The 21,944-nt window shown below is 36.4% G+C and overlaps 1 protein-coding gene across 1 annotated transcript in view; it reads left to right on the top strand.

Moving 5' to 3' along the window:
* Nucleotides 1–17,505, top strand: part of LOC144959272 (anion exchange protein 3-like) — a 69,362-nt gene extending 51,857 nt beyond the window's left edge. Inside the window, exons 27-37 of the mRNA XM_078891815.1 lie at nucleotides 52–241; nucleotides 6,709–6,921; nucleotides 8,313–8,461; nucleotides 9,732–9,926; nucleotides 11,616–11,975; nucleotides 12,772–12,861; nucleotides 13,578–13,741; nucleotides 14,924–15,177; nucleotides 15,554–15,723; nucleotides 16,386–16,559; nucleotides 17,313–17,505. Coding sequence (XP_078747941.1) covers nucleotides 52–241; nucleotides 6,709–6,921; nucleotides 8,313–8,461; nucleotides 9,732–9,926; nucleotides 11,616–11,975; nucleotides 12,772–12,861; nucleotides 13,578–13,741; nucleotides 14,924–15,177; nucleotides 15,554–15,723; nucleotides 16,386–16,559; nucleotides 17,313–17,393 — 2,040 coding nt within the window. The 3' untranslated portion in view covers nucleotides 17,394–17,505. The remainder of the gene's footprint in view (nucleotides 1–51; nucleotides 242–6,708; nucleotides 6,922–8,312; nucleotides 8,462–9,731; nucleotides 9,927–11,615; nucleotides 11,976–12,771; nucleotides 12,862–13,577; nucleotides 13,742–14,923; nucleotides 15,178–15,553; nucleotides 15,724–16,385; nucleotides 16,560–17,312) is intronic.
* The last annotated feature ends 4,439 nt before the right edge of the window (nucleotides 17,506–21,944 follow it).

Raw genomic sequence — 21,944 nt, 5'->3', positions numbered from 1 at the left:
TTTCGAAAAGGAAAAATACAAAAATTCTTTCACTTCCCCTCACATTACCAGCATTTCCATAACGTGGCCTACAGAGCAGAGTCGAGGGAGGACCTCCTGCGTGCTATCAACACCTTTCTGGATGACTCAATAGTTTTACCCCCTGGTGACTGGGACCATCGCACTCTTCTACCCATCACACATATGGCAAGGAGGAGGGCTCATATGAAGCAGCAGAAGAAACAACAACTGGAGAAGGAAGGTTGGGCACCTTTATTTTCGTGTGTGGTATTTTAAGAAATTTATATCGTTGAGTGGAAAGGAAGTCGGTGGGACTAATGAAAGCCTGTACTTTCCCCATCTCTCTTTGTATGTGGTATTTTAGTCATGCGCTAACATGAAATGACTTGGTTTTGCCCTGATACTTGCAAGGTTGCCAATTTTCCGTATATTTAAGGAATTCAGTACGTTATAAACCCTCAGTATATTTTCCAAACACCCACTAAATGGAATAAAAGTAAGTACATAACGTCTTTTACTGAATTTCAGCACTCAGAAAGGGGTCGGTCTATGCGTTTGCCTAAAAGCTCAGTAAATTTTTGCCTCCCCCTGAACTGGCATCCCTGTACATGCTAAGATTTCTTGCCATGAGGAAGACAGTATGAGATATTTTTTTCTTCTTCTTAATATCATCTTTATATCATCTCTTCTTCTTTATATCATCTCTTTTTATTTATATCATCTCTTCATCTTTATATCATCTCTTCTTCTTTATATCATCTCTTCTTCTTTATATCATCTCTTCTTCTTTATATCATCTCTTCATCTTTATATCATCTCTTCTTCCTTATATCATCTCTTCTTCTTTATATCATCTCTTCTTCTTTATATCATCTCTTCTTCTATATATAATCTCTTCGGAACTTTGTATGAAAGCATCTGAGTTTTGATTTTGTGACTCTGTCTTGGCCTCAAATCTTATTGATTAGAGTTACTTCTAAATTATTTCCACTTCTTTTACTATTCCTCATGCTCTTGTGACCCATAGTGTTGCAGCCCTGAGATCTAAGTCTACTCAATTGTCGTGCGTTTACCGTCTTCTTTTCCCAGTCTGATTTTAACCATTGTGTTGCCATCCCTGTTTAACTTTTGAAACCAATAAACAAACCGATTGGACAGTTCTTTACTTTCATGTGAGCATTTAGATGACATGATTAAATTAACCCCTATTCTTTCTCTTATTAAGCTAAGGCTTTTTTTTTTATTTATGTCAATATTATTATCTTTATTCTCATAGTCAAGTAGACACAATCTCATAGTCAAGTAGACACAATCACAGACCTGCATAGAACTACGAAACACATTCGTAGAAATAAGAATTTTTGGCTCCAGCTACAGAGCTGCATACACCTCTTTGACTCAATAAATCCTGTTGAGAAGGAAAGTTTAGTTTCTTATAACCTTTATTCAGGACTTTGGATCACTTTTGGACCATGCTGAGAGCAAATTATTTATTTCTATTTAAAGCTTTTTTTCCCCCTTAGTGTAAATGTTGCTGCTCGAAGCTCGAAGAAATAAATAATAACGTGAAGTTGAATGTAAGCTTCAGTTTAATTACAAAAACAGATCAAATGAACGTTTCGGGTTTTCCCTTTATCAACAAAACAGGATGACAGAAACACCACAGATGAATGAGATGATGTGGTAGCTACGCCACTACCACATCATCTCATTCATCTGTGGTGTTTTGTTGATAAAGGGGAAACCCGAAACGTTCATTTGATCTGTTTTTGTAATTAAATTGAAGCTTACATTCAACTTCACGTTATTATTTATTTTTTTCCCCTTTTGGAAACTACGAATTTTTGAAATTTCAAGTAGACAGCTCTGCACAATCGGCTAGGTGTGCAAATGGTTGAAGGGGCCACTTTTGTCCCCTATCTATTTTCCCCTTCTACGCCACCACTTCCTGTCCTTTGCCTAGATTGAGATGACATGTTTTTGTTTTCCCCTTCTACGCCACCACTTCCTGTCCTTTGCCTAGATTGAGATGACATGTTTTTGTTTTCCCCTTCTACGCCACCACTTCCTGTCCTTTGCCGAGATTGAGATGACATGTTTTTGTTTTCCCCTTCTACGCCACCACTTCCTGTCCTTTGCCGAGATTGAGATGACATGTTTTTGTTTTCCCCTTCTACGCCACCACTTCCTGTCCTTTGCCTAGATTGAGATGACATGTTTTTGTTTTCCCCTTCTACGCCACCACTTCCTGTCCTTTGCCGAGATTGAGATGACATGTTTTTGTTTTCCCCTTCTACGCCACCACTTCCTGTCCTTTGCCGAGATTGAGATGACATGTTTTTGTTTTCCCCTTCTACGCCACCACTTCCTGTCCTTTGCCTAGATTGAGATGACATGTTTTTGTTTTCCCCTTCTACGCCACCACTTCCTGTCCTTTGCCTAGATTGAGATGACATGTTTTTGTTTTCCCCTTCTACGCCACCACTTCCTGTCCTTTGCCTAGATTGAGATGACATGTTTTTGTTTTCCCCTTCTACGCCACCACTTCCTGTCCTTTGCCTAGATTGAGATGACATGTTTTTGTTTTCCCCTTCTACGCCACCACTTCCTGTCCTTTGCCTAGATTGAGATGACATGTTTTTGTTTTCCCCTTCTACGCCACCACTTCCTGTCCTTTGCCTAGATTGAGATGACATGTTTTTGTTTTCCCCTTCTACGCCACCACTTCCTGTCCTTTGCCTAGATTGAGATGACATGTTTTTGTTTTCCCCTTCTACGCCACCACTTCCTGTCCTTTGCCGAGATTGAGATGACATGTTTTTGTTTTCCCCTTCTACGCCACCACTTCCTGTCCTTTGCCTAGATTGAGATGACATGTTTTTGTTTTCCCCTTCTACGCCACCACTTCCTGTCCTTTGCCTAGATTGAGATGACATGTTTTTGTTTTCCCCTTCTACGCCACCACTTCCTGTCCTTTGCCTAGATTGAGATGACATGTTTTTGTTTTCCCCTTCTACGCCACCACTTCCTGTCCTTTGCCTAGATTGAGATGACATGTTTTTGTTTTCCCCTTCTACGCCACCACTTCCTGTCCTTTGCCTAGATTGAGATGACATGTTTTTGTTTTCCCCTTCTACGCCACCACTTCCTGTCCTTTGCCTAGATTGAGATGACATGTTTTTGTTTTCCCCTTCTACGCCACCACTTCCTGTCCTTTGCCTAGATTGAGATGACATGTTTTTGTTTTCCCCTTCTACGCCACCACTTCCTGTCCTTTGCCTAGATTGAGATGACATGTTTTTGTTTTCCCCTTCTACGCCACCACTTCCTGTCCTTTGCCTAGATTGAGATGACATGTTTTTGTTTTCCCCTTCTACGCCACCACTTCCTGTCCTTTGCCTAGATTGAGATGACATGTTTTTGTTTTCCCCTTCTACGCCACCACTTCCTGTCCTTTGCCTAGATTGAGATGACATGTTTTTGTTTTCCCCTTCTACGCCACCACTTCCTGTCCTTTGCCTAGATTGAGATGACATGTTTTTGTTTTCCCCTTCTACGCCACCACTTCCTGTCCTTTGCCTAGATTGAGATGACATGTTTTTGTTTTCCCCTTCTACGCCACCACTTCCTGTCCTTTGCCTAGATTGAGATGACATGTTTTTGTTTTCCCCTTCTACGCCACCACTTCCTGTCCTTTGCCTAGATTGAGATGACATGTTTTTGTTTTCCCCTTCTACGCCACCACTTCCTGTCCTTTGCCTAGATTGAGATGACATGTTTTTGTTTTTCCCCCTTCTAGTCCACCACTTCTGTTCCTTTGCCCTGATTGAGATTGAGACATGTTTTTGTTTTTCCCCCTTCTACGCCACCACTTCCTGTCCTTTGCCTAGTTGAGATGACATGTTTTTGTTTTCCCCTTCTACGCCACCACTTCCTGTCCTTTGCCTAGATTGAGATGACATGTTTTTGTTTTCCCTTCTACGCCACCACTTCCTGTCCTTTGCCTAGATTGAGATGACATGTTTTTGTTTTCCCCTTCTACGCCACCACTTCCTGTCCTTTGCCTAGATTGAGATGACATGTTTTTGTTTTCCCCTTCTACGCCACCACTTCCTGTCCTTTGCCTAGATTGAGATGACATGTTTTTGTTTTCCCCTTCTACGCCACCACTTCCTGTCCTTTGCCTAGATTGAGATGACATGTTTTTGTTTTCCCCTTCTACGCCACCACTTCCTGTCCTTTGCCTAGATTGAGATGACATGTTTTTGTTTTCCCCTTCTACGCCACCACTTCCTGTCCTTTGCCTAGATTGAGATGACATGTTTTTGTTTTCCCCTTCTACGCCACCACTTCCTGTCCTTTGCCTAGATTGAGATGACATGTTTTTGTTTTCCCCTTCTACGCCACCACTTCCTGTCCTTTGCCTAGATTGAGATGACATGTTTTTGTTTTCCCCTTCTACGCCACCACTTCCTGTCCTTTGCCTAGATTGAGATGACATGTTTTTGTTTCCCCTTCTACGCCACCACTTCCTGTCCTTTGCCTAGATTGAGATGACATGTTTTTGTTTTCCCTTCTACGCACCACTTCCTGTCCTTTGCCTAGATTGAGATGACATGTTTTTGTTTTCCCCTTCTACGCCACCACTTCCTGTCCTTTGCCTAGATTGAGATGACATGTTTTTGTTTTCCCCTTCTACGCCACCACTTCCTGTCCTTTGCCTAGATTGAGATGACATGTTTTTGTTTTCCCCTTCTACGCCACCACTTCCTGTCCTTTGCCTAGATTGAGATGACATGTTTTTGTTTTCCCCTTCTACGCCACCACTTCCTGTCCTTTGCCTAGATTGAGATGACATGTTTTTGTTTTTTTCCCCTTTCTTAGCCACCACTTTCTTGTTCCTTTGCCTAGTTTGAGATGACATGTTTTTGTTTTCCCCTTCTACGCCACCACTTCCTGTCCTTTGCCTAGATTGAGATGACATGTTTTTGTTTTCCCCTTCTACGCCACCACTTCCTGTCCTTTGCCTAGATTGAGATGACATGTTTTTGTTTTCCCCTTCTACGCCACCACTTCCTGTCCTTTGCCTAGATTGAGATGACATGTTTTTGTTTTCCCCTTCTACGCCACCACTTCCTGTCCTTTGCCTAGATTGAGATGACATGTTTTTGTTTTCCCCTTCTACGCCACCACTTCCTGTCCTTTGCCTAGATTGAGATGACATGTTTTTGTTTTCCCCTTCTACGCCACCACTTCCTGTCCTTTGCCTAGATTGAGATGACATGTTTTTGTTTTCCCCTTCTACGCCACCACTTCCTGTCCTTTGCCTAGATTGAGATGACATGTTTTTGTTTTCCCCTTCTACGCCACCACTTCCTGTCCTTTGCCTAGATTGAGATGACATGTTTTTGTTTTCCCCTTCTACGCCACCACTTCCTGTCCTTGCCTAGTTGAGATGACTGTTTTTGTTTTCCCCTTCTACGCACCACTTCTGTCCTTTGCTAGATGAGATGACATGTTTTTGTTTTCCCCTTCTACGCCACCACTTCCTGTCCTTTGCCTAGATTGAGATGACATGTTTTTGTTTTCCCCTTCTACGCCACCACTTCCTGTCCTTTGCCTAGATTGAGATGACATGTTTTTGTTTTCCCCTTCTACGCCACCACTTCCTGTCCTTTGCCTAGATTGAGATGACATGTTTTTGTTTTCCCCTTCTACGCCACCACTTCCTGTCCTTTGCCTAGATTGAGATGACATGTTTTTGTTTTCCCCTTCTACGCCACCACTTCCTGTCCTTTGCCTAGATTGAGATGACATGTTTTTGTTTTCCCCTTCTACGCCACTACTTCCTGTCCTTTGCCTAGATTGAGATGACATGTTTTTGTTTTCCCCTTCTACGCCACCACTTCCTGTCCTTTGCCTAGATTGAGATGACATGTTTTTGTTTTCCCCTTCTCAAACCCTGATTGGAGCCAGTTACAGCAGATGAGGAAACAGTCACAATTGAAAAGAGCAGATTGACTTTAGCAGTTGTTCCGGCCCTGTTTTGAAGTTTGGCTTTTGTCCAAGGGAGATATATATATATATATATATATATATATATATTCACTGGAAGATGTTTTAGATTTTTAGGTGTATTATACAATTTTGAAGTTTTAAACAACAGTTTATTATTTATCACAAAAAAAGTTAGCCTAAGTACAGCTAAAAATATACATTTGATATGGTTCCTTTTTCACGTTTCCTTTTTTTTCCTTAATGTTGCATTCCAGTAATTGGTATGAGGACCTTATGGTTTATTAAGGAGACAATTTGGAATTCTTGAAGTGAACATTATTCTCTAATTCATGTCATTAAAATTTTTTTTTTTTTAATGAGCTTTTATATAGCGCAATATCCACGAAACATGCTCCAAGCGCTTTACAAGGGGTCCCTGACTAACAGCAACACGTAACATGTAGAATGATACATGATGCCTGTTAGGCGACATTACAATTTTTTTCCGACATAGACCAGGTACACATTTTACACCTGAGTACTGTGAGAGAATATGAGTAAAGAGCCTTTTCCAAGAACTCAACTATGCGCTGAGCGAGGCTCGAACCCAGGACCTTCCTATCCGAAAGCGAGTGTCATACCACTAGACCACATAGCCGCATGCCATGAACTCAGCTTGGATAAGTTTAATATTTTTTTCTATCATTTCAGCCTTGCTAGCAAAGGGTGTGAAGATGGAACCCCCAAGAGACCCTTTGCAGCGTACAGGTTGCCTTTTCGGGGGTCTCGTAAACGACATCAAGCAGAGATACCCTTTCTACCTCAGTGACATCAAAGATGCTGCTAATAAACAGTGTATTGCTACCCTCTTCTTCATATTTTTCACTTGCCTGTCTCCGTGTATTGCCTTTGGTGGGCTTCTCAGTAAGTCGTCTTTTGTTATTTGTTTTGTGAATGTTTAGATAGAATGTGGGTTGCTAATGTTCTAGCATTGGATGTTGGTGTTAGATCATTAGTAAAAGCCATCAAAAATCAAATCAAAGAAATGTTGTTTTATTGGAGCGTTTTGTGGCTTTATATTACTCTGATTTTGAATTTTGACTTTTCTAAGGGGATGCTTATTTTTATTGGAAAATGTTTTATTTTGAATTCTAGTCATGTAAAGGAGGATAGTAATGGGAAAATAGATAGGAGTGTTAAAACTATGCATAAAAAATAAGTATGTAGAATTTTTTAAATTTTAGAGGTGTTTAAATTGAGATTTCGATTTTAGAGAAAAGATAAAAGACAAAATAAATTAGCTATATATTTATGAGACCTCTAACTTTGTAATGCTATACTTTAGGGGAAAAGACTCAGAAAACAAAATAGATTATTTATATATTTATGAGACCTCTAACTTTGTAATGCTATACTTTAGGGGAAAAGACTCAGAAAACAAAATAGATTATTTATATATTTATGAGACCTCTAACTTTGTAATGCTATACTTTAGGGGAAAAGACTCAGAAAACAAATTAGATTATTTATATATTTATGAGACCTCTGTGTATTCTTATACTTTAGGTGAAAAGACCCAGAAAACAAAATAGATTATTTATATATTTATGAGACCTCTAACTTTGTATTCTTATACTTTAGGTGAAAAGACCCAGAAAACAAAATAGATTATTTATATATTTATGAGACCTCTGTGTATTCTTATACTTTAGGTGAAAAGACCCAGAAAACAAAATAGATTATTTATATATTTATGAGACCTCTAACTTTGTATTCTTATACTTTAGGTGAAAAGACCCAGAAAACAAAATAGATTATTTATATATTTATGAGACCTCTAACTTTGTATTCTTATACTTTAGGTGAAAAGACCCAGAAAACAAAAGAAATTATTTATATATTTGATACCACTAACTTTGTAATGCTATACTTAAGGTGAAAAGATCCAGAAAACAAAATAAATTATTTATATACATATTCATGAGACCTCTAACTTTGCAACGCTATACTTTAGGGGAAAATACCCAGAAAACAAAATAGATTGTTTATATATTTATGAGACCTCTAACTTTGTAATGCTATACTTTAGGGGAAAAGACCCAGAAAACAAAATAGATTATTTATATATTTATGAGACCTCTAACTTTGTATTCTTATACTTTAGGTGAAAAGACCCAGAAAACAAAATAGATTATTTATATATTTATGAGACTAACTTTTTAATGCTATACTTTAGGTGAAACGACCCAGAAAACAAAAGAAATTATTTATATACATATTTATGAGACCTCTAACTTTGTAATGCTATACTTTAGGTGAAAAGACCCACCGTCTAATGGGAGTGAGTGAGACTATGGTATCAACCTCTGTGTTTGGAATGTTGTTTAGTCTGTTCTCTGGTCAGCCTCTGCTAGTTATTGGAGCCACGGGTCCTGTCCTGGTGTTTGAGGAATCTCTTTACAAGGTGAGCAGGATCTCAATGTTGTTGTAGTTGCAAGTTTTGAAAGTTGTAATATGGATTTAAGGAGTCCCCGATGACTCAGTTGGTAGAGCACTTGCTTCACATGCAAAGGGACTGAGATCGACCTCCAGTGCGGTCGAGATTTTTTTCTTTTCTTAACTAACTGTCCACACAGCCTTGATTTGGTAGCAGGCCCTGTTAGACCTGGTGGAAAGTACTTTTGCGATAAACTAGCGTCCTATCCAAAGGATAGCAAGTCAATTGCCATTGTCCGTTTCACACAATAGAAATCAGGATAGATTCCAGCTCTATAAGCTCTATAATTGCTCATGGCTCTGAAGGATGTTAAAAATTTTTTTGAAACATTTTTTTAATGTGGGATTAGAATATGCAGACCTTTCTGTTTGACAGATCTTTTTATACTATTTTAAAACTCAATTTTTAAAAGATGAGTTAGTTGTAATTAAAATCTCAATAGTTCTTTTAATGCCACAACTATATACCACGTCAAAACTGCAATTCCATATTTTTGGGAGTGGGATGGCCGATGGATAGACATTGCGCTGATCACCTAGAGGATCCTGAAGAATTAAACCCTGTTTTTGGAATCTCATTTTTATCATTGAACAAGATTTCTAACACCCTTTTCCCTGTTTTTGGAAATCTCGCTTTTTCTTTGATACCCCCCCCCCCCCCAAAAAAAAAAAAAAAAAAAAGAAAAAAAATGCTTTAGGTGTCCTTTTGGATTTTGCATGGTCTAATTGTAGTATTTTTACATACCATGATGGCCCATATTTTACGGCCTTTTATTTATTTGTCTGTTGTATTTTAGTTCTGATATAAATTGTGGCTATGTGGTCTAGTGGTATGACACTTGCTTTCGGATCGGAAGCTTCTGGGCTCGAGCCTCACTCAGCACATAGTTGAGTCCTTGGAAAAGGTTCTTTACTCACATTCTCTCACCAAAATCAGGTGTAAAATGAGTACCTGGCTGTTAACAGCATTGTCTCTGTCCTAAAAAGATTGTAATATCGCCTAACAGACGTCATGTCTTGTCCTACATATTAAGTGTTGCTGTTGACCAGGGACGCCTTGTAAAGCGCTTTGAGCATTTTTTGTGGATATTGCGCTATATAAAAAGCTCAATTTTTAAATTTTTTTTTTCTAATTAAATTACTTGACTCATACTCATCACACACGTCATTAAATCTTCCTGATCACGAGTTTTCATATACACATAATTTCTCCTTTCTACCCACTCACACCCCAACAGTTTTGCAGTTCAAATGGCCTTGAATTCCTCCCCGTTCGCTTCTGGATCGGTATGTGGGTGTGTCTTATCACCATGGCAGCCGTTGCCCTCGAGGGCAGCTTCCTTCTGAAGTACATCTCACGCTTCACAGAGGAGATATTTGCCATCCTAATCTCTCTCATTTTTATCTACGAGGTTGTCAAGAAACTCATGGAGGTCAGTTTTAAATTGTCTCATTTTTTACTTAATTGCTCATATTTGTGCGGCTATCTGATCTTGTGGTATGACACTCGCTTTCGGATCGGAAGGTCCTGGGTTCGAGCCTCTCTCAGCATATTGTTGAGTCCTTGGAAAAGGCTCTTTATTCACATTCTCTCACCGTATCCAGGTGTAAAATGAGTACCTGGCACTGGACAGCGTTGTCTGTGTCATAAAAATATAGTAATATCGCCTAACAGGCGTCATGTTTCGTTCTACATGTTACGTGTTGCTGTTGGTCAGGGACCCCCTGTAAAGCGCTTTGAGCACACTTAGTGGATATTGCGCTATATAAAAGCTCAATTTTAATTTAATTTGGTCCCCCACAATTTTTTAATATATATTTTACAAGATGTTTTTAAAAAAATTGTAATCCATAATATATTGAAGTGATAAAAGCTGCTAGAAGTTGTGGACTGTTAAAAGTAATGAACAAGAATGAATATAACAGTTTCAAAATAGAACAAAATACCAAACACAGAACGTTTCTGGTTCAAAACCCTTCTTCAGCCAACAACAGGAAACAATAAAAACATTAATGGTTTTTCAGTAATGTTTTGATGTTTTTACTGTTTTTTTTGTTGTTACATTGTTTGGTATTTGTTTCTGTTTTGAAGTTTTCGTATTAATTTTTGTTTATTATATAAAATCAGCAACAAGTTTTTATTTTTGTTTTGCCATAATGGCAACTAACTAATAGTCATGTCCTCTTAATGTAGAATTTTATGATCTGATTAGAAACCTCTATCATACCTGCTGAATCTTATGAATTTTTCGTAATTTTACGAATTTTAGACAAATTTAATAGCCAATTACGACATTTTATGGAAAATTACGAATTTTTAATTCTTAGTAATACTTTAATAATAATAATAATAATAATAATAATAATAATAATAATAATAATAATAATAATAATAATAATAATAATAATAATAATAATAATAATAATAGTAATATCAATAATAATAATAATGATAATAATAATAATAATAATAATAATAATAATAATAATAATAATAATGATAATGATAATGATGATGATGATGATGATGATGATGATGATGATGATGATGATGATAATAGTAATAAAAATAATAAAGCATTTCTACAGCGCGTAAGCATGACGATGTAATGTTGAAGTGATCATCAATGACAAATTGTGGTTATTCATACACAATTTCAGAAATTACTGATTTCCTTGTCAAATTACTAACAATTGACATAAAAATTACTAAATTTGAAGTTTTCAATTTGGCAGGTCTGCTCTTTTATCGGGATCGATGAGATGGGAACGGATGTCTTTTCTTCATTTGTACTTTGCATCTTAAAAATTATCAATTCTTGATTTAATTGGAGACCTGCCACTATTCCGATTTTTAAAGTTAAATTTTAGATAAAATTGAATGACAATGTGTTGTTTTTATTTTACTCGGATATGGATATGAGTTATTGGATAGTTATAGGGTAGTTATAATGCCTACTATGCTATTACTCCTGAAAACTATGAATTTTTCCAACTCCTAGTATGGCAGGTCTGAATAACTACGATGCACACATTGACAGTCTTGTCATTTTAGTTAAAAAGTGAGAAGAAGAAAACTGATGGTAAATAACAGCCTCTATAACTTTAATTATCATCGACAGATTTTCGTCCATCACCCACTAATGGCTGACTACTGCGGCTTGGAAAACCAAACATTTATAGGCAACAGTAGCAACGCCACCACCATCCCTACCCCAACCGGTAGCCACTACTACCACAACACCTCGGACTGGTTGGGTCACTTGTCGGGGAGTCGCAATGGCAGCGACGACGTTCACCACGACGGCAGGGGTCGCACAGCTTTCGGTGCCCATGCCATGGATGACGTTGCTGATGGCAGCGGTGACAAGATGCGGAACCAACCCAATACGGCCTTGCTCTCCCTCATTCTCACCCTCGGCACTTTCCTCATCTCATATTTCCTCAGGGTTTTCAGAAATAGCAAGTTCTTGGGACGCAGTGTGAGTTGATACCTCCCCTTCTTTTACAATCTTTATCATATGGTATTTGAGCATTTTACAAAAGAGGGAATCTTTAAGCAAATGTAAGAAAATAGAGAGAATTAAGGAGGAAGGGGGAAAGGGGAGTAAGGAGGGTTCAATTTGGTCATATTTTGTGCTTCTAATAGGGCTTCCTGAGGGTTTTCAGAAATAGCAAGTTCTTGGGACGCAGTGTGAGTTAATATCATATGATATTTGAGCTGTTTACAAAAGAGGGAATCTTTAAACAAATGTAAGAAAATAGAGAATTAAGGAGGGGGAGGGGGGGGGGGGGAGGGAGAAGAAGAGAGGATATTAAAGCAATATTACATCATTGGATTAGATAGATACTTTCTTTCCCTATATTATATCTAAAACAAGTAGTCCTTTACAACCATGTCTACATTCTGACACGCAACTTGCCATGAATGGGTTTTTTGCAACCAAAAAGACAAGAGGCATTGATAAATCAATCTGTTTTTTAAATTCAAGGAAAAAAAAAAAGAAGAAAGAAACAACAATAATATATAAAAAAATGAAAAGAAAACAGCAACCAAAAAAACTTCACCAAAAATCAAAATTTAAAAAAAAAAAAAAAGGAACAACACAAGTGACTGATGAGGTCCAAACTTGATGTTGCCTTTTTAGACTTTTAATTTTTTAAAAATGGTGGGTTTATTTATTACACTGCTTAAATTTGGTCATACAGCCAAATTATCTACTTTGTCAGACTTGGGAATGAAACAACGTTTTTTAATTGTATATTATAATCCAACAGGTCAGAAGAGCTCTGGGAGATTTCGGTGTGTTGATTGCCTTGGTGGTTATGGTACTCATCAGCTTCTTGATGAAAAAGACTTACGTGCAGGTGAGATTGTTTTGTTGGTTCTTTTTTTTTTTTTTTTGTCAAAGGGTATTCCTGATTATTTCAGTAATAATAATACTAATAATAATAATAATAAAAATAATACTAATAATAATAATAATAATAATAATAATAATAATAATAATAATAATAATGATAAAAATAATATATCTTTATTGTCCTCAAAATAGTGGCAATATGTCATTTGGTTACACATTTATAACAATACAATATATTGACATAGACACACTCACACATATGCACACTAGTTAACATCGTAGTCATTGTCACCATCATCGGCATCATCAAAAACATCATCATCATCATCATCATCATCATCATCACAACAACCTTCCTAATATTTCCGTCACAATCCTTCACTTTCACCATTCCCCTATAACACCATCACCATCCTCATCATACTCCATATTATATTACTTACTTACTTACTTACTTAATCCTCTTCGGGCCTTGAGGCACATAGGGCATCCACCAGACATCTCCATTTTTTGCGATCGGCTGCTTTTGCGGTGGCTGTATTCCAGGACAGGCCTGCTTCCTTTAATTCTTTCTCCATGGTCCTTTGCCAGGTTTCTTTGGGTCTTCCACGCTTTCTCTTCCCATCATATATATATATATATATATATCAGTCACATTGATTTAATCGCCTGCCTTGTCGAATGAATGACTTTTATTCATTATCTCTCCCCCCCCCCCAGAAACTTGACATCACAGATCCCCTGACCCCAACGTCTCCGGGTCGTGGCTGGTTCATCAACCCCATGGGAATCCACTCCACCACCCCAGTGTGGATCATATTTGCCTCCATCCTGCCTGCCTTCCTTATATTCATCCTGCTTTTCATGGAAACACAAATTACTGAGTATGACTGTTTAATGTTAATTGTTAATTAATTTTTTCAGACAATTTTACCGATTTATAATTTGCCTCTGTGTTTTTTTTTATAGTTTTAAAATACTTTCTTGGACATGGTGAGTGGGGTGAGGTGGCCGTGGTTAAGGCATTGCACGGTGACTTGGAACATCCTGGGTTTGATTCATTTTAACAACGCCACTACCACATTATCTCATTCGTCTATAGTGTTTCATTCATCTTGTTTTGTTGATAAAGGGGAAACCCCAAACGTCCATTTTATCTGTTTTCGTATATTAAATTGAAGCTTACATTCAATTTCACATTGTTATTTATTGGGTTTGAGCGCCACTTCAGGAACTTTCGTTGTTTTGTTTTTTTTCCCCTTGAGTGAGATTATTAACCACCAATTTGCTCATTTTGGACAATATGGGTGATTCCTGTTGACATCAGATTATCTCCCTTCCTTCATAGAAGGCCTTGGCGACACCATCCCAGATGGCATGCAGAAGGGTTGTAATTTTTTAATTTTTTACTTGGATGGTTTTAAAGACAATTGGGCCATCTTATATTTTTCAAAACTCATCATGCTGAATATGCCTTCTTGGGTTAAAGATGAAATATTCTCAAGAGCTTTGAGCGTGATGAAACTACAAAAATATGCTGTATTTATTTATTTATTTATTTATTTATTTATATATTTATTTATTTATTTTTTAAAAAAAATTATTTATTTATTTATTTATTTATTTATTTATTTATTCATTCATCCATTTATTGATTACTATTTTTCATTAATTCACTCATTTATTTATGTTTATCTCTTTATAATAATTGAGCTTTATATAGCGCAATATCCACTAAATGTGCTCAAAGCGCTTTACAAGGAGTCCCTGGTCAACAGCAACATTTAACATGTAGGACGGGACATGCCGCCTGTTAGGCAATATTACAATTTTTCGGACAAAGACAACGCTGTTAACGGCCAGGTACTCATTTTACACCTGAGTACGGTGAGAGAATGTGAGTAAAGAGCCTTTTCCAAGGACTCAACCATGCGCCGAGCGCGAGGCTCGAACCCAGGACCTTCCGATCCGAGTGTCATACTAATAGACCACATAGCCGCTATATTTATTTATTTATTTATTTATCTATTTATAACCTTTCCCCTATTTTAAAACCATTTTCTCAGAATGATTCTTGACAAAAAAGAACGAAGATTAAAAAAGGGTTCTGGATTTCACCTGGATCAATTTCTTTTGGGAATTCTCACCTTGTTCGGCGGCCTGTTCGGCTTACCGTGGATGTGTGCAGCCACTGTGCGCACTGTAGCACACGTCAGCGCCCTTAGCATTTACAGTAGGACTCACGCGCCTGGGGAGAAACCTCAACTACTGGGAGTCAAGGAGCAGAGGGTTACCAACTTTGCTGTCCATTTCTTGATAGGTGAGTGGGATTGTATGACAGGGATGGCACATTTTGCAGATTTTAATGCATTTTCTGATTTAAAGATCTTTCCTCTTTCACCACCAACAACAACAAAAATAACAAAAAAACTTGAAAAAACAAAAACAAACAAAAAAAAACAAAAAAAACCAAAAAAAACCCAAAAAAAGACAATCTTGTGTAAATATAATGTATTACAGGTCGATTTAAAAAAAAAAAAAGGTTTTATCTACAAATGCTATATATTAAAATATATTATTTTCACTATGACCATCATCATCATCATCATCATCATCAATATCAACCACTAATCACTACCTCCACCGCTACCAAACACCACTTACCACCCACCACCATAATTTTTCACTTTCTCCAGGCCTGAGCACAGCCATGGGTCCAGTCTTAAGAGCGATCCCAGTTTCTGCCTTGTTTGGAATCTTTCTCTACTTGGGCGTGTCTGCCATGAGCGGAGTCCAAATGTTTGAGCGTATAAAGCTACTCCTCATGCCAGTGAAATACCACCCCTCTGTTGGATACGTCAGAAAGGTTTGTATTTGGACTGTGGTGGTACAAGAAAGCTTGTCACAGTTACACATTTTTAGAGATAAAATTCATTTCCAAGAGTATTTTATTTTATAACATTATCATTAGAAGGAGCAACATTTATTCAAGTCATTCAGATTGCACAGTAAAAAATCTACAAATTGAGAAAATCAGGATTGAAAATTGAAGCAAGCGAGCAGGCAGAGTTGTTGTACCAGTAAAGTCTCAGGTTCAAGTCCCCGTCACCATCCTACTCACTTCATTGAATGAATACTGCAAGTGTCTATTAGAAGTGAATGACCTCTTTTATGTCATAATGAAATATAATTACATCTGGAATGGTGGAAGTCATGATTATGGCTTTTGATATTTTAGAAATTGTTCAAGTATGATCATTGATGAATGTTTGATGTCAAAAGTAACTTTGAAAAAATATTTTTTTAATGATAAAAATCAGTTGCTAATAAGATTAAATGAAAAGCACTTTTTTTTTCTTTTTTTTTCGTGTAGCTGAAGTAGGTGGAATTGAGGGCCTTTGTTGGCTTTTGGATTATGAAAATAGCTTCAGATTTCAGATTTTTTTTCTTTTCACAATTAATCAACCTACTAAAGATATTCCCACCTATCTTTTTCTTTTTTAATTTTTAATTAATTTATTTTTGAAGGTCCCCATGATGCAGATGCACAAGTATACCTTGATCCAGCTGAGTTGCCTTGTATTCCTGCTAGTCATCAAGTCGACAGCCGCTGCCCTCGCCTTTCCATTCCTTCTTGTACTTCTCATTCCACTCAGGATCAAGTTTGTTTCGCGATTTTTTCTGCCCTCAGAACTGGGAGAGGTATGTGTGTATTGCATATCCATTACTATTGTTACTACTGCTGCGCTGCTGTTACTACTACTACTACTACTACTACTACTACTACTACTACTACTACTACTACTACTACTATCACTACTACTACTACTACTACTACTACTACTACAACTACAACTACTACTATCACTGCTACTACCACTGCTACTGGTACTACTACTACTACTACTACTACTACTACTACTACTACTACTACTACTACTACTACTACTACTACTACTACTACTACTATACTACTACTACTACTACTACACTACTACTACTAACTACTACTATACTACTACTACCTTACTACTACTACTACTACTACTACTACTACTACTACTATTACTACTACTACTACTACTACTACTACTACTACTACTACTACTACTACTACTACTACTACTACTACTACTACTACTACTACTACTACTACTACTACTACTACTACTACTACTACTACTACTACTATCACTACTACTACTACAACTACTGCTACTACTACTACTACTACTACTACTACTACTAGTACTACTACTACTGAATAATGCCTCATTACATCGAACAAAGAACATAGAAGTTGTCTTTTTAAAATTTACAAGAGTATTTTCTCATTATCACTCATTTGATCATGAAACAGGTTCACAATTGCTTTACAGAAAGTTAAGAAAAAAAAGGCAATACAAGAAATGGTGCTAATACTGTTTTTATTTTCCCCCATGTTTTCTTTGACAGTTGGACAAAGAAGAGGAAGATTTGGGATACGAGGACGAGGACGATCCAGATTTCTACCAACAGGCTCACATGCCTATCTAATATTGTACATTGTTGTGTATATTTGTGTGTGTGTGTGTGTGTGTGTGTGTGTGTGTGTGTGTGTGTGTGTGGTGTGTGTGTGTGTGAGAGAGAGATAGAGAGAAAGAGAAAAGAGAGAGAGAGAGAGAGAGAGAGAGAGAGAGAGAGAGAGAGAGAGAGAGAGAGAGAGAGAGAGAGAGAGAGAGAGAGAGAGACTATATTAATCTCATTGCTCATACATTCCTTCAACTTCTGCAACATTCATTGATTCCAGTCATTGAATTCAACATGGACTACCACCACCACAATCACAACACTTCTCACTCCACTTCAAAATTATAGTCGTCGTCGCAGCTTGTCACATCTTCCAGACATTCATTCTCCATCAGTATTGATTGTACAATGGCGTTGCCATCGGCCGAATCTTGCACACGGATTATTATTTTAAAAATTATATCCATCAAAGAGAAAAGAGAGAAATGTTCTTTCGGAATATTCTATGGGTATTGTTTTTCTGCAAGTGGAGTATGACTCTTCTTCTCGTGGAAAGACCAAAGCAATTTCTCTGAAGATCTGGATAAATGATTACAGGAGACAACTTAATATATTTATATAACATTGCAAGGTGTAATTGCTAGATAAAGTCGGAGACAATTTCTATGACATACAAGGTATTCCCGGTTTGATCAACCGTTAAAAATTTCTTTGTAAATGTTTGTGTCTCTACTCACAATCATCACAAATAATCAGACAAACGCATGTGGTTAAATTTAATGAAATAAACTGAAAAACTATTGCAGATCATTTTGTATTGATGCATAATATTACTTGCATTACTCCTTTGTGTCTTGTTAATGTTTCCCAATCCGGGATCATCATAATATATCAGCACAAGCAAATTCTTAGTTTTAATTATTTTTTTTCAAAACTCTAAACCGGTGTTCGACACGTCAACAAGATCATTGAAGTTGATTTCACTTCTGCAATGAAAGAACAAAAACAAGATGAACAGATAGAGACCAAGTTGTGTGCACTTTACTTTATTTAACGTGTGTTGTGTGTAGCCCCATTTTTAAAAACAAAATTTCACTCTCATGGCAAATACCGTGTATTTGATGGCCTTACCAGCTGTGGGAGGCTGACCTTTGTTGATAATCAAGCTTGATAAACTTCACTCTCTCCACGTGTTATAATATTTGCCTAAAACATTCTTGAATCATGGAAAGTCTTGGGAGAAATCACTTCACCAACATTGCATATCCCAACGAACAGGAGTAGGAGACTGAAATCCATTCATGTGTAAATAATGTATTTTGGTTGATGATTTCTTTTCACTTTGAAACAAAAAAAAAAACAGGAAAACAAAACAATAACAAAAAGAACAAAAACAAACAACCCCTGAATTAACCTAAAATAATCCTGATCTCAGTCGGTTCCCAGAGATCCAAAGACATTTCTTGAAGATTGTGAATGAAAACAACACAACTTGATATTTAAATGAGTGTGTCATAATTGCATGCTTTTACGACAATGTGAATGAGAGATGCTTTAATACAAACAAAAAATGTATGATTTTTCTTGTCATGGCATTTTAATAGACTTTGAATTCACAAAGACCACGACATAATTACTACTTTTAATTTGATGTGTTTGAAATCGTCTGCTTGGTGATAGTCAACAAGATTGAATCTTCCATTCCTGGACAGAGTGTAGTGGTCTGAGTGGTAGACCGAGTTGGACCCTATTTCAGTACTGCATTTTTCCTTCAAACGGCATTCAAACAACAGTTGTTATTTAATTTACTTTATTGAAAAAAAAAAAAAAAAATAATAATAAAAAAGCAAATATGATTGTCACAAAATGTGCGCCATCATAATTGCTGAATAGCTATATTATATCATGAAGTGCGAGTGATGATTTGGGTTTTGTGACAATCGCCCACCAGTGTTGCCTTCTTGCGATTTTTCAAGCTTTCCATCTGCAGTTCCTTTTGTGTGTGTGTGTGTGTGTGTGTGTGATTTATCTACAAATAATGTTTCCCGATGTGAATTTCAAGCCAGCTTTAAAGATATGCAGCAACGTTTTTAAAGGATGATTTTATTTCTGATTTGATTGGATATGCCACTGAATTTGGATAATTAAAATCTTTTTAAGTTGCTTATTTATGATCACTGAGGAGTTCTGATGTTTGTTTATAAATTTGTAATGTATAAATGGCAGAATATTTTAATTGACTTGTTCCCCACTGTATCTTAAAAAGAAAAAGAGAATTTATTTTCCCACAATATTATTTTTTAAATGGTGTAAAAGAATTGAATTGGTTGATTGTAAAATTTTATCATTTAAGCCAGGAAATGTTTACTTCATTTAATGATTAAGTTGAAGACATATCTTAACTTTTTTGACAAGTATTGGATCATCTTAACCTCTTGGTTTATGAAATAAAAATTTTCTGGCTTTAATGATTTTTTTTCTTTCTTTTTGGTCTTTGAATGATAGCGAAACCGTCAATAAGTGTCCTTTGTCTTTTAGATTTTTCACGACGCACACACTTCATTGTATGTTATCAACACGCTTCCCAATCATCTGTCTATCTTGCCATCATCCACCACACATCCTGGCCCCCCTCTTTCCATAATACCCTTTATTTTTTGGTCCATCCATCCATTCTCATATACATCTATCCATTCTTTTATCAATCGTTGGTCAATCCCAACCAGCCATGTATTTATGAATGCGTTAATCCATCCATCCATCCATCCATCCATTTATCAATCCATCCATCCATCCACCCATTTATCAATCCATCCATCCATCCACCCATCCATCCATTTATCAATCCATCCATCCATCCATCAACCATAAATACATTCAATCAATCATCCATCCACCCATCCTTTAAGTCAGCGTAAATATACATAATGTTACATCCGAATTTGATAATGATGTATTGATATAGGCCTCAACCAAATTTCTTTGTTGCCATATACAATAGCAAGTTGAATAAGGAACATTTTACATAATACCTTCTACTCTATCTATTCGTTTAGTTTTATAAAATTTATTACATTACTTGCCATGTATGTATACATCCCTTCTTCCAATCATCCATCCATCCATTGTTTTTAAGCATCCATCCATCCATCCATCCACCAAACCACCCATTAATTCATGTACATTATTCCACCCACCTATCCATCCATCCATCCATTCGTCTATCTACTCATCCATCCATCCATCCATCTATGCATCCATCCATCTATTCATTCAGCTGCACATGCCATATTGTGATTTGCTTGTCAACACTGTCTATCACAATCACAATCAGTTTAGTTTTAACACACTGATTTCTGTGACACATACACATGATCGTATATATTGGTCCAAAGACCTGCCAATATTGTTCATAATGAATTTATAAAAATAAGCTCCTTGGGGATTTTTTTTTTTGTTTTTTTTTTTGTTTTTACATATTTATTAAGTATTTATTTAATGATTTCGTATTACATATTTTTACAAAAGTATCCATGTTTGTTTTGTTTTGGAATTAAGTTAATCAGAAAAAAAAAACAACAAACTATAACAAGAATGATGATAATCATCAAATATTGTCTCTGATATATTGGTTTATGTTTGTTTTTGTTTTTAATATATAGACATTTGTATAATTAAAGCATATCTTGGTTTATATCCATAAAATAGCATTTTTTTTCTCATCTAATATTTTTATTAGAATTATTTCTTATGTTCCTATATATACTATGTTTACTCTTTAGTTGCCACATAAACAAGATTATATGTGTACATTTACCACACTGGTAAATATTGTTAGAACAATATGTGTTGTAGTAGCTATTTGTGTTTTGTACTCACCACCAAGCTGTCTGATTGTAGATAGTAGATTTTAAAATTGGTTATTATTGTAACATTTAGAATTTCGCTTTCCAAAAAAAGCGAAAAAAAAATAAAATAAATTTTGGACCATTTTTCATCACATTCTGATTCTGAGTATTTCTTGGCACAATCAGATTCTTTTTGCCAAATTTTTCGATCAAATTTTCCACGGAGTAACAGTTTTTATATTACATTTGTTTTAAATAATATAAAAGTAAGAGTAAAAATTCTTTTAAATAAAAGTGAAAATCTTGCATTTTGGGCTTTGAATTTGAAATTAGAATTTCATTGGAGGAAAAAAAAAAAAAAGGAAAAACTTATTTTCAGATTAAGTCTTTTTTGTTTTAGACTGTCAGGTCTGATGTTTGTTGTTGGTGGTGGTCTGGATGGGGTTTCCGACCTCCCATTGTGGGCAGGGAGGTACTTGCTGTCTTCTTTCCCCCCCTGTACCTGTTTTCCAATTGCTTTCTGTCTTTGTCTTGGAATGGGATGATTTTGTCCTGCCCTGTCTGGATACCCTTTACTGGGAAACAGTCAAATGTATAGTTAGGGTTTTGGGAGATGATAATTTTTTTCTTGTAAATCATCTCTGAGTTATGAATTTTATTATTTTTGTTTGACATATGATTGGTAAACATTTGAGTGTGTTCCTCTTAGTGAGGACCTGTGCTTGTGTCA

Source organism: Berghia stephanieae, chromosome 13, assembly GCF_034508935.2.
Source record: "Berghia stephanieae isolate SIO BIC M18660-M18661 chromosome 13, UCSD_Bste_1.3, whole genome shotgun sequence".
NCBI classification, from domain to species: domain Eukaryota; kingdom Metazoa; phylum Mollusca; class Gastropoda; order Nudibranchia; family Aeolidiidae; genus Berghia; species Berghia stephanieae.
This window is presented reverse-complemented; position numbering and strand designations above follow the sequence as displayed.